Source organism: Lissotriton vulgaris, chromosome 5, assembly GCF_964263255.1.
Source record: "Lissotriton vulgaris chromosome 5, aLisVul1.2, whole genome shotgun sequence".
Taxonomy (NCBI): Eukaryota; Metazoa; Chordata; class Amphibia; order Caudata; family Salamandridae; genus Lissotriton; species Lissotriton vulgaris.
This window is the reverse complement of record NC_141693.1, coordinates 275,663,360-275,677,510: the sequence shown is the minus strand read 5'-3', so window position 1 is coordinate 275,677,510 and position 14,151 is coordinate 275,663,360. Positions and strand designations below refer to the sequence as shown.

The window sequence follows — 14,151 nt, the reverse complement described above, 5'->3', positions numbered from 1 at the left end:
TGGGGTGAGGGTCAGCGCTCTCTGAGGCCAGGAACAACGCATGCTCTGGGCATAGGTGCTTCACTCCTCCTCCAGGCCGGAATGGCATTCCAAGGTGGGAAGCTTAGAAGGCGATGCCGCCTTTGAAGTGTAAGCAAGACATCTCCAGATAGTGGACGATACCAACCCCCCTGTCCTGCTCCACATCTGGTGGGAGGACAGGTAAGAAAATCAGTTAGAGAAGGAAGTGTGCCCACATTCAGCCAGCATCACCCCTAAGGTGGGGGCGGTGATGTGGACACTAGATTTCCAATTCCTCCATCTTGGGATGGTAGGAATTAGCCTATCAGGGCTAGGGTAGTTTCCCTTCCCACAGGAAATGGTCACTTAGAGGGTGTAGAACCCCTAAAGGTAGGTAGCCCATTGGCTACCACATGTCTCCCCCTTTAATGCCCCTAAATGTAGTATTTAGGTGGCATTCCTAGACCTTGCAATTTAAATTTGATGGACACAAAGAATATATGGACACAGAAGAGCTGCTGACCCGAGAACTGACGCCCTGCTGCAGAATTTTGGTGCTAAACCCTGCCTGCTGCCTTAAGGACTCATCAATCGTGGTGTCCTGTCTCGTCCAAAACTGCGAGGCCTCTAGAATACTGGAGCTCTTCCAGCCTTCTACAAATTGCCAAAGAACTCACTTGGAGTAGAGGTACTGCTCCCCCTCAGACTGCAGGCACCAAACCTGTGAAGTCCAGTGTGTCGACTTGCTGCTCCCAGGCGACCTAGAAGCAGCATCCAAACCAAAAGTGGTACACCAGCTCCGGAGGATCAGATCTGTCTCCTAATCAAGTGTGAAGACACCAGGATCTACCAGAGCCATGCTGCACCAATACCTGGGGTACTGGACCCCCTGCAGCATACAGTGTGACAAAGAGTCCACACCAGACACCAACAACCCAGAAAGCAAGCACCTGTCAAGGGACTTTGTGAGTGACCCAACTGTCCCGGAATCACCTCTCCAAGCTGCCTGCTGTCGACCGTGAGGACATCTTTATGCATGTCGCCCACCTGACTGATATGCTCTCCACCCGGCCCGATCAGCCTTAGTAATGGTGATCCAGCTGTGCTTCTGTGGTCCTGAGGTCCTTGTGGCCTGCTCTCTTGTGTGGGAACCCTCGGACTTACCTTTAAGTCCTCTTGTGCTGTGTGTCTTCAGGTGACCCCCTTCTTCATAGCGTGTCAGCTACCAAAGACCTCAGCACCTTCCTCCCAATCAAATTAGGGACGCTCCAGAGAATCCGCTGGTAGAACATTGGACCTGACTGTGCTGCTTACCTAAATCCAGAAGGGGACCCTTGAGATTCAACTGTGTGATTTTGTATAAGTTTTCTTCTTTCTACCTATTGACTTCAATTGTGCGTAATTGCTCACAAAAGTGATTGATTTTGTGAATTTTCAAAATTCATATCTTAAAAAGTATTTATTGTAGAACAAAGTTCTTGGTCTTTAAAATGATACACAAATCAATGTTAGTTTTGTACATTGGTCTCAGATTTAAATTGAGTGTGTGTCTCATTTATTGCTCATATGAGTACAATAAATGCTTAGCACTACCCTCTGATAAGCCTAACGGCTCGCCCACACTACCACAAATAGAGCGTTAATATTATATAGTTTGCCTCTGTATACCAATCTGGATCTCACTGGACTCTCTGCACAGTGTACTTCATGCACTATATAAAGAGCCAGCGTCCGACATTACTTAAAAGTGTAAGTGTAAATGACTCATGTAAATTTACTTACAAGTTTAAGATACTTTTCTGAATGGCTGTGAATCTCTTTAAACATGCCTTGGAGCATGTGCGCAGCCCTTTTCTTCTACAAAGCCACTTTATGATAGCCTGTTTTACACTGTACTATTTTAATAACTTTAAACATATCCTTTGCTGTGTATTGATAAATATGAGAAAACCTTTTCCAATAACATGATTTATTGGGACAAAACATGTTGTTTAAAACATGACAAAAATATATATTGCATGACAGTGAAAATAAATGTAGTCCAGTAACACGTTACTGAGAGCGACTGTGCTAATAAACACACATTCACACATTTCTTACTACAGTGCAAGGGTCAAATGAAAGTTTATTACTATAGTACAGTAAACATGACATGAGAAAAACACTGTTCATTGCATTACAGATTGCTATTACTACAGAAATAAAACTGTCCTAACAGCCAGAAGTTCTCTTCAATATGATTTACCTTACTGCACACATTTCACCCATTGAAGCCTGAGTTTGGTTAAATAACTATTTTTTTTTTTTTAGGAAATACACATGGTAAAATATCAAGGCATAAACTGATATGCGGAGTGTAATATGGTACTCATTACCAATAATGAGGGGGTAAAGGGGTATCATGACCACTCAATGCTTCAGCCCTTCGCCCCCCCAAACAATGGTTGTAATTAGCACATCACGCTCCACACTCCCTATCTATCTATCTATCTATCTATCTATCTATCTATCTATCTATCTATCTATCTATCTATCTATCTATCTATCTATCTATCTATCTATCTATCTATCTATCTATCTATCTATCTATCTATCTATCTATCTATCTATCTATCTATCTATCTATCTATCTATCTATCTATCTATCTATCTCTATCTCTATATTTATATATATATGCACTGAAAAAAACTAAGGTTAAGGTCACGTAATATTTAGGTCTGATAAATAGATCTGTTTTTGTTTTTTTTTAACTTATAAATTCGCTGAATAAACCAAAGCTTAAAGTAATGTTATAGTTTGGTGAATATGTCAGTGATAACATTAATGTTTTGAACTCAAAAAAACCCACAGGAATTCACCAGTTATAGTCAGGGCCAGTGGAATTATATGATTGTGTGGCCGTGGCGATTTTCACATAACTATAGATTTGCCGCATTTGCCACCTAATCCGTCATCATCTGCCAAATAACCTGCAGATTAAAAAAAAATAGTTTCTAGCTGAAATGGTTAAAAAGTTACTAAAAATGCAGCGTCACATGTTGCTGTGAGGTTGGAAGGTCCTTTGCAAAGCTGGATTGCTCACATTGTTTTTGCATATTACTATATTTGGGCGTTACCAAGTTTAAAAAAGACGAAATAATGAAGTTATACTGTTATGAAATGTGCCACCTAATTCTGCTTTTCTTGCTGCAAAAGTTACTCAACCGTGACGCATAATTTGTCCCTCTTCTGCCGCATAATTCCAGTGGCCCTGGTTATAGTTAGCAGAGCTAACTACAACTTGCGTCTCTGCCATGCACGGCTTATGACCTTACATAATACATCACTCATGACATGTTCTATGACATCATTTATGATTTCACTGATGACATCTCAAATTACATCATTGATGACATCACTGATGCATTCATCCAAGAAGTCTGTTAGTTTGTTTTATAATTTACATAGTGGCAGGTAACTACTATTGTACTTTCTACCTCATTTTGTACAGTCTGTGTCCAGATAATGGGTTTTTACAAAATGCATGTGCTCCTAATACATAATAACTGTGTAGAAGTATTGAACATGCATTGGAGAGTAAGCTTGTGTGCAGGGGACAGTTGATGCCTTTGGTTCTGCATGTTCTACACATTTCTTTGGTACCACAAAAAACTTTTGCAGCAGGGCATAAATTCAAGGTACTGCATGCTAAATATTGTAGGCAGCCCTGAGTTACTAGATAGAAATGTCTCAACATGACAATTTCTACGTAACATAGAAGACTGTGTACACCAGGTATTAACTTATCTATATGTGGTTCTTTTGCTTCAGAAGATGGGCTATCTGTAAAGTTTTCACCACAGTGCAAAGGCTGCAGGTAGTTTGATCTTCAGACCTTGGTAACTTAAGTGAATTGCGTCTTTTTTGCCAAGTGTTGCATAGACTGTATACTATTCTTAGTAGATACTTTTAATACTCCGTGGTGTATTTCTCATGAGAGTTTAACTGTCTGCAAACATGTGGTACAGAGTAAACTCTCTCCATGGAGTGAACACTGCTTACGATACCCACTTTCCTACTCATATCAACTTTATTTCTCAATGCTGGTTCAGTGAATGTCAGGGGTTTGATACGAATAAAAGCTGTCCACAGAAGGACATTCGTTTTGGATCAGACGTTGAGTATTTTGAGGATCCTGGCTTTCTCTGAACAGTTGTATACATATTGAACACCATGTGTAATGATGGTTTTCCATATATCTGTGGTTGATCATTAATGTAAACTAGGCTATCCGTGAAGTGTATAGTATAGGGGTCAATGTTGTACATAGCACATGCTTGCTACACATAAGGGAGTTGTATCTGTGATGGCATTAATGATGGTGCATATTATTGTGAGCTTATTGCAGTTACTTTCATAGCTCTAATGCCATACCTGTTTATAGAGGAATGTGTGCAAAAGAAGTTTGGATGATGTCAATAGTGATGTCATCAATCATGTCATAGAACATGTCACAAGTGATGTACTATGGTAGGTCAGAAGCAGTGCATGGTAGGCAGACAAGTTGTAACTGGGGAATTTCTGTTGGTTTTTTTTAGTTCAAAAGGTTAATTATATCTTTTACATATTCACCTAACTTTAACATTACTTTAACCTTTGTTTTTTTCATTGAATGTCTAAGGTTTTTAAAAAAAAAACATAAACTGATTGTTCTATTTATCAGGCCTAACTATAATGTTACTTTAACCTTTGTTTTTTTCAGTGAATTTCTAGAGTTTTATTTAACGTAAAGTAATTTTTTATCACAATACATAAAGACAACCCCGCCGCTGTGCACAGCTTTTGGTTGTGCATGGTGGGGGAATGGTCACAGGGTCTGGCCTGCGATCAGGCCATGTGGCTACCCCTTCTCCCCCCACAGGCATACAACCCCCCATTTTGCATGGCCTTTCGTCGCACACAGCATGGGTTTGGCTGCAGGACCTGGGTGCAACTCCCCACAGGGCAGCCATTTGGAGCCAACCAATCCCATGCCGTGCATGACCTTTGGTCGTGCATGGCGTAGGGTTAGCTGCAGGGCTTGTATTTCAGCCAGCCCCTATTTCCAACTTCCTGCAGGCAGCCAACTAAATGCTGCACATAGCCTTTGGCTGTGCATAGTGGCTTGTTGGCCAAAGGGCTTTTCATGCAGCCATGTCCTGTGGCTAAAATCCCAGCAGGCTACTATCCCCGTACCACACACAGCCGTTGGCGTGCAAAGTGTAGGATTGCCCTTCGGGCCACGAGGACCTCTTCCCCTGGGGCAAGACATATAAATTAAGGGAAAGGGGCATGCAGGCCCCTGCCTGACCCTTAAGTGGCCCAGTTACCCGATCCCCAGAACCACTTCCAATAAAAAGGGAAGGGGGCTGCTCGGCCCTCCTCCCCAAGCCTTCTTGGGTCCCCAGTAACACCATCCTTCGGGCTAAAATACAAGGGAAGTGGGAGCTTGCCTCACCCCCTCCTCACTGAGCCTTATTATGCCCCAGGAATCCTATTTTCCGGGCCCTTTTAAATAAAAAAGGAGAGGGACACCGTGTGGCCCCCCTCCCAGAAACTCATTAAGCTCTGTAGGTCCCATCATCCCAGGGCCACATTTGTTTTAAAGGGGAGGGGAGGCCCCTCCCCATCGCTCATTAGTCCTTGGGGACCCCATTCCCAGGGCCTTTAGTATTGTAAAGGGAAGGAGGCAACATGGAAATCCTTTCTCCCAGGGCCACAAAGGGGAGGGGGGGCACATGGCCCCCCTCCCTGAATCTCATTAGGCCCTGGCGACCCCATCCCCTAGAGCCTTAAGTATTTTAAAAGGGAGGGGGGCTGTGTGGCCCCTTTCCCGAGCCTCCTTAGGCCTTCTCCATCCCCCACGGCCTAAACTATTTTAAACGGCCCGTCCCTTCCCGAACCTCTTCAGACCCTAGTACCATATCCCCTAGGTTTTTTTTAAAGAGGAGGGGCCACATGGCACCCCTCACCAAGTCTATTCTGACCCCTGGAACCCCATTCCCGGGGCCTGTGTTTAATATAGGTGGATGCCCTAATGCCCATCCAGGACACCCACCGTACGCAATGTTGGGGGCAGTGGGGAAGCCCCAGGGCCCCCGTTGGCCCAGCCAGCTCCCCGTATTCTGTGGGAGCTGGCATTTCTTCACCCACAGGAAGCAGCTATTGATGCTGACCTGTCTGAGCAGGAGCAATCTCTCGATCTGTTGCCCTGCCCGCATCAGTGCGGGCAGGGAAATCGATCAAAAGTCTGCTCCCAGCCGGTGGGAGCATTTTTAAAGATCCCGCCTGCTTGGAGCAAACTTTTGTGTTTGGTTCCATTGGGCGGGAGTCCTGAAAATGCCCTTGCTATGGGTGAGCAAACATAGGTTTCTCTGCCTGCTCTGGTGCAGGCAGGGAAAATGCTGTGTCCCGACGGTGGGCTTCCTGGGACACAGCAAGTGAGCCTGACCAAGAGGATCAGATCTCTGGCCCCATTAATGACTCAGGGAGTGGGCCACGTGGCCCCCTCTTCCTTTTTGTAAAAATTAGAGGTGTACAGGATGGGGCTATCCGGGCCTTTTCACACCCCCTCCCCTTTTTTGTCCTGGGGGTAGGCTCCCCGGGGCCTATAATGGATCAGGCAGGGGTGCCCCGTTTACCCCTTTCCCTGATTTATTAGAGTTGGCCCGATGGATGGTGTCTCCGGGCCGAAAGTTGCCTTGGGAGGGGAGGCCATGCACCCCCTCCCCCCAAAAATATAATACTTTGGGTCCCCAGGGCCGAAAACAGCCTGTGGTTGGGCTCCCAGCGACCTATGTTGACTCTGGGAGGGGGCGCCACACACCACCTCCCCTTAAATAAAAATTTGGCCAAGGGTTGGGCTCCCCAAGGGCCTATAATTGAACAATGCTGCTCTGGTTGCACTAGGATTGCGACAAAAATTGTCGATTATGTTTGTATTTTGGCCCCAGAGTGGGTCCCTCTTTTTTACTTCAGGAATGGGGACTAAGCCTAAGGGTCCTGTAAAGCTGCATTTTTAATTGGACGCTCCCATAGCGTCTCTTGTGCCTCTCGGAGTCCCATCCATCCAGATATACAAATATTTTTGACTCTTAAGTTCTAAAAAACTACTGAGTGGATTTGGACCAATTCACAAAAAGCACAATCTGTGGACCAAGATCTAGCTGTCTGCCAAATTTGGTGTTATTAGGTTCAGAAGTTTGAGCTGTAGCCCTTCCTAAAGAAGTCTATAGAGGGATTTTGTGTTTTGGAACCACCTTTTTTCTTGGACTCCGCTTCAAGGATCACCCGAAACTTTTCATGCACAAACTAGTCTAAAGTAGCACCTTTTAAAATGTTTAGTGGCCATTCGTCAAATGGGGCCAAGGTTACTAGGAACACAAAAAGCACTTATGGAATAGCTGACCTAACTATACTACCTAGTGGCGACCACCACTGCCATGCACAATGTTTTCAGCAATGATGACATTTCAGATGTCATGTGTGATGTTATCAATAGTGTCATGGAACATAACATGAGTGATTTAATATGTGAGGTCATATGCTCCCTTATGCTGCCCCTATATACCTTTTATAAAAAAAAGATTTTTAGGACAAGTTTTTTTTTTACTTTCAGGACATGAGAACTGTGTCCTGTGTCCTGAAATGTCAGCTGAAATGTGTTTCTGATGACATCACTGATGACATCATCCAGTGAGCGTGTTAGTTTGTTTTATAGTTTAGATAGTGGCGGGTAAGTGCTATATTACTTCTCTACCTTATTTTATACAGCCTGTATCCAGCTAATGAATGCAATTGTTTACAAAACACATGTGCTCCTAATGCATCATAGGTTGGTAGCGGTATTGAACACATTATAAATCTTTGTTTTCAGGAGTAACTCTGTGTACAGGTGACAGTTGACTACTTGTGTCCAGTACGTTTCTCACAAGTTTTTGGTTTTGCAGAAAAAGTTTCCAACACCATAAAGATTCTATGTAGTAGATACAATGTATTGTAAGCAGCCTTGAGTATTTTGACAGAATCGTCTGAGCATGACAATTTCTACATAAGACTTCACGCACCAGGTACTAACCTATGTTCATGTGTTTGATTTGCTTCAGAGAATGGGCTATCTGTAAAGTTTTCAGCACAAAATAAAGGCAGCAGGTAGTATGACCTTTAGCACCTTCAGACCTTGGGTATTTTAAGTGATTAGTCTGTCTTTTGAAAATTATTGCATAGAGTGAACACTGTTCTTACAAGATACTTTTTAATACTCTATGATGTATTTCTCATGAGAGTTTCACTTCCTGCAGTGTGGTAGAGTAAACACTATTTTCAGTACACACTTTTCTTCTTATTTCCACTTCAAGTCTCACTATAGGTTTGGTGACTGTGAAGGGTTTGATACAGGTAAAGGTTGTCCATAGGATGGCATTAGTTATGTAACAGAACTTCAGTATAGGAGGAAATTGGTTTTCTCTGAACATTTGTATACAGATTGAACACCCTGTTCAGTAGGTTACTCATCTATGTCGGATTGATTGTTAATATGAACTCGGCTACCCATGAAGTGTATGATAAAGGGTCAATGTTGTACATAACACAAGCTTGCTTTGCTTAAGGGGGTTGTATGTGTGATGGCATTGATGAAACTTTATATTACTCTGAGCAATTTGGTACTTACTTCAAACCTCTAACACCATACTCTGTTATAGATTAATGTGAACAAAAGTCGTTTGGATGATGTCATCAGTGATGTCATCAATCATATCATTTCAGATGTCATCAGTGATGTCATAAATGTCATAGAACATGTTATGAGAGATGTAATATGTGAGGTCATAAGCAGTGCATGGCAGGGGAACGAGTTATAGTTAGCTCATCTAATTATAACTGCAGAATTTCTGTGTTTTTTTAGTTCAAAATATTACATTGGCACTAAAACTTTCACATGACTATAACGTCACTTTCACCTTTGATTTTTTTAGTGAATTTCTAGGGTTTAAAAAAAAAAATCAGATCTTATTATCACATCTAACTATAATGCCACTTTAACCTTTGTTTGTTTCAGTGAATGTCTAAGGTTTTTAATATAAATGTAGACATAATGACAATTCCTAACTATAACGTCCCTTTAACTATTGGTTCTTTCAGTGAATTTCTAGGGAGCAAGACACCTTTGTTAGGGTTTGCTTTTATTCATTTCAAATTGGCTTGGGTGGAATTTTACCAGTCTAAAGCTGTAATGCTGTGCCTTAAGTAGTGAGTGCCTTTTCACATTTTTCAGCTAGACGTGGATGGCACTGTGCTAATCCTATGCCTAAAATTCTGTTAGAAAAACAGGCCTTTGAGGTGAGCAGATTCAGAGAATGTGTGGTGCTTCATATAAAGGAGCTGTTTTTCACCTTAACTTGAGAGCTACCCAGAATTCTGCTTCCATCTTCCTTTTTTTGTAATTTATGCCTGCACTGTAATCCTGAAAAGGTAATGTCTTGATATACATATACACACACATACATATCAGACACCAATAGCGCCTCTGTTGTTATTGAAAGAAGTTTTGCAATTCAAACTTTTTACACCCGAAAATACATTTTAGGTTTCTTCTACTCTTGAAAGTTTCATTCAGATTGGTTTGAGAGTCTGAAAACATCATTTCACTATTAGAATTCTTTTGCAGAAGTTTTCTCATAGAAGCAAAAAAGGCTTTGACTGTACGACTCCAGATTTGGTGTGCGTACAGAATTACATTTCTAGTGTGTGCTTTAACAAGTTGGTGTAAATCCATTTACTAGTTTTTGACACATTTTAAATTACAAATGTTGGTTTTGAAAGGTGAATTATGTGGGTCTCTGGTCTTTATAGATCTCTATATTGGTTTGTGGACTTCAATGTATTAATGAATATGAAATGTAATTAGTTGGGTTCACAAAGCTGCATTCGGATTGGCTGAGGTGCACTGAAAGTGTTTGTCGCGTTTGCTATTAAGATATGCTTGGATCTTGCGAACTTTAAGTAGACGTTTGCGGACTCTGCATTTCAAATACATAGTGTAGCGCAAAGTCAATAAAAACACACACCCAACCTGAGAGAAGAATCATGGTACGCTCCTGAAAATTGAAAAAAAGTCCCCTCTATATAATAAAAGATGGTCGTGAACTGCATCCACCATTTTGGATTCTTATGACATGACCTAAAACGAACCAGATTATTATTAGTTTATTAACTTCTAATGTTCCCTATCATTCCAGAAATAGCAGCAGTTCATGGTCTGGGTGTGCGTGCTTAAACAAAATGCACAGCCCTGCAGAATCTGGGCACAAAGTGTATCCGCTATTCCTGCAGAACATGACAACAGCCACGGAGTGTGGCATTTTGCTACGACCGCTGCCCACTCTCATTGCTCACTGAAAGTATTCGATGGTTACTAACTTTGCTTTTGCCACCACCTCGGCTAATATTTTCTCAACAGAGTTCTGGCAAAGGTTTGACAGAGGACCATTGTCCCTGCTTTACGAAACACTCAACGCTGTCCCCATCAATATTTTTTCCAGCTGTTGAAAGTAGCTTAGTTACTTTAGTTTATTATTTATAGAGCACAACAACGAAAATTGTGTGATGAGCCTTAAGTTTCACCAGAAAAGCCTTAAGTTTCACCAGAAATACTGCAAATAATATTAAAACACTGGTCAAGTAGCAACACCTGAACAAGGCATTCATATCAATAAAGCATGTCAACACAAACATTTCTGTGAATCTGCACCCTAGTTCTACTCTTGCAATTGTAGCACCTACATTCCCTATACTTTGATGAAGTTTTCCATGCATCTATATACACCATACCCAGCATTGAACGGTGGCCAGCTTTCTATTATATAAATAAATTCAGTAAAGTAATATCATAATAAATAATATATTATTCCTCAAGTGTTTCTTTTTTCTGTCTCACACCTTGTTCACCTATCTCCCGCTGATCTTTTGCACTTTCCTTCTTTGTACCTTATTCTTCTTACTGTCACTCACAGCATTCACCCTGTCTCCCAAAAATGTCAAGGGCTGTGCTCTGCTAGACTTCACTCAGTGGTCAATCCCTTACCTCACTCGTGTGTACTGGTCTCTTCCCAACAGGACGGTAACTTCGAGAACACTTACTACAGTGACTTCATCTCTAGGTTGGCCAAGATCCGCCTTGCCGGTAAGTTTAATTCATACTCACCCTTCAGGTATGGTTTCACTGTCGTCTCGATCAACACCTCCACTGCTCACCACTTGCTTTTTCTTAACCACACCAATCACTGTATTAAAGCCTGACTTTCCTCAGTGTCCCAACTACACCTCAATCACTGTTTTCACATCTCAGTCGTGATTCTCATGTCATTCTCATGTTGGAAAGCCAGGGCACCTGAAGCAAGGAACGTGTACCCTTCCATGTGGGAGGACTATGTGGGTGTCATCAATGGTGGCTCCACTCATTTTGGTTGAGCACGCTGGAGCTGATCTGGCCTCGGTTTGTTCATCAGAAGTACATTTTACATCCAGCATCTGTGTATATGTGGGTAAAGGACGCCTTCTGCACTGCCCTCGTGACACTCGTGAGGTCACCTCCAACAGCCTCCTGCTACAGGAGCTGGGGCTTCTTGCAATGGGAACCTGGACTAGAGACTGTTTGAGAGAAATACATTCACGGATCTCTACTAGGAGAACTTCTACAGACCTGCAAGATAATTTGAGGTTTTCTGCTCATGTGTCAGCCTTATAGCTAAAAACAGTTAATCAGTACAGTGCACCTGAGAATGATGCTCAACCCATCACTAGGCTATGAGGAAAGTGATGGTCCAGGAATGTCAAGGCATTAGAATAGCATGTCCTCACCTATTTGCTCAGGTGCTATCCTCGGAAGGGGGTTTATTCAGAGTTTTCGTGTATTTCCTCTTTGGGCTTGTTGTTGGTCAACCTTGCTGCTCACACGGTGGTACCTGAAAGGGACAAGAGGATATACAGAACCTTAGACTTCCTATTGCCAGTGCCATCTTAAGGATTTTTGGTACCTTAGGCAAAACAGATTTTGGGGCCCCCTATTCTGAATACCTTTAAATTGAATACCCATTGTCAGCTAGTTCAAGCCCTTATGATTCCATACAATACGAAATTGTATGTTAAACCTTTACTAAAGGATCCTTACTAACCCTTGTTTCCTCTTTAATTATAAGCACAAAGGATGAGGAGTACCAATAAAGGTATCGCTAAATTTTGCAAATATTGTGAAGGTAAGCTTTTATCTGTGCATGTATGTAAACAGGGACTATTCTGGAATGTTTTGCATCAACAACTATGAGTAAGAAGTGCTCCTGGCGATTACAGTGACTCTTTGGAGCATAATTACAAGCCCCTAACCCCACCAGAGCGTCACTTTTTCTGGAGCTCCTGTGGCATTGTGCCATTTTCCATATTTACAAGGTGGCGCTAAGCCAATTAATGTGGTTTGAAGCCAACTTGTAATCATGCCCCTTTCTGCCCAGTCTGCTGCAGCAAAGGGGTGGGCAATGGGTGTTGCAGTGGGCATTCCACCACAACACTCATTGCTTTTTGACGCTGTCCCAGATATAAAAGGCTGGGGCAGCAGCTAAAAACGAAGGCCAAGTAATACCTGGTCTTAGAATGGCGATACAAGGAGAAAGTATTAATTTCTCCTTGGTTTTTGCTCTTTCTATGTTTGCTGTATTCTGCAACATTCATAGAAAGGTGTCCCTTCGTGCACATAACCAATCACCTCCGCAGCGCAGACACCCTTGCAACATGGCTCAGCGGTGCCTACACTGGCACAAGGATGCCTGCCCTGTCACTAGGCTGCTTTTTTCGCCAGCGCTATGGGAAACGCATGGCTGAGCTGGGTTTTTGTAAATATGGCGCATCCCTGCATTTTGAAAATGTCAGAGAGCGGCGTTGCCAAATTTGATGTAACACTGTGTTCCGGCATTTTCTTGTGAATATCCCCCTTTGTTTCCAAACTGCATATCTTTCACTGCTTTGTCTTTCCGACCACCCCTAAACCCAGTGTTGCACCTCCTTCATCCAGGGAGCACCAGGTTAACCTGGCTGGCAACGGCGGATAGGCTGATTCCAACTAGGAATATGGCACCAGGGTTTGTAATTGAACAACTGGGTGAGAGACCAAGAGTAGGTGAGTGTGGCATTGATGGAAGATGGGCCGCCTTGCCAATTCATTAACTAATAGGACCTAAACACCATATGTTTGGGTACCAGGCTATATGGGCTGGTCATGTTTGGGACTCACCAATAAATACAAGTGCCCAAGGTTTGGGTCTTGACCATTCACTTTGTTTACTGGCGGAACGCAGAAGAGGCTCCCATATTGCCAGGCACCTTCTTTGAGAAAGACAGGGTGTGTAAGAGTGATTCCCAATTCTAAATGGGGTTGAGATGGGGTCAAAGGGACACATAAGACCGCAATTTAAAGCCATCTCTCATTTCCCACACCTTTAGCACCAAGCATTATAACAGTCAAGGCAGAACATTTACTAAAAATGAACCACAAAATGTAACCCTTGTTTTATTAAGTCATTTTGACTCATTCATAATGTCAACCCCTTAACATGTTGCATGTAATTTTCACGTTTCTATTTTGGATCATTTCCAGGATATTTTTTACTAGTGCTGAAATAATCAGAAAACCTCTTCAGGGCACTAATAAAAAGCAGCTGGTCTGTCACTGTGGCTGGCTGCGGCAGCAGGCCCCACCTCTCTCTGGAGTAATTGTTAATTGTAGATCCGGAGTTATTTCACTTGGATTCGTGTTGTGACCTGCCAAGCACCTTCTACAGCGATGACTCTCTTTCTTTTATCTACAATACTAAGCTCAGAAGTACAGCGTTACAGATTATACAAAGATTTATCATTTTGATTCAAAAGTATGTATTGGTTTTTTTTGGAACCTGTCGCCCTGGAACAAGATGAAGCTGACCTAGACTAGTTCCCATCAGGGGTCAGAGGGAGGTCATTTGAAGAGCAACCTTCTAAGGGCCAGGATCCATGCCGGATAAGCAATGGCTTCAAGCGGACTTCGGTTGATACCGTCTGACACGGCTGCCTTACTGGCCAAGCCCCCAGTAGGAGTTAGTTATTGA

General features: G+C 42.6%; 1 protein-coding gene across 1 annotated transcript in view; it reads left to right on the top strand.

Annotated features, from left to right (window-relative positions):
* Positions 1 to 14,151, top strand: part of CA6 (carbonic anhydrase 6) — a 69,391-nt gene that overhangs the window by 41,602 nt on the left and 13,638 nt on the right. Inside the window, exon 5 of the mRNA XM_086921401.1 lies at positions 11,135 to 11,201. Within this exon, the coding sequence (XP_086777527.1) occupies positions 11,135 to 11,201 (67 nt within the window). The remainder of the gene's footprint in view (positions 1 to 11,134; positions 11,202 to 14,151) is intronic.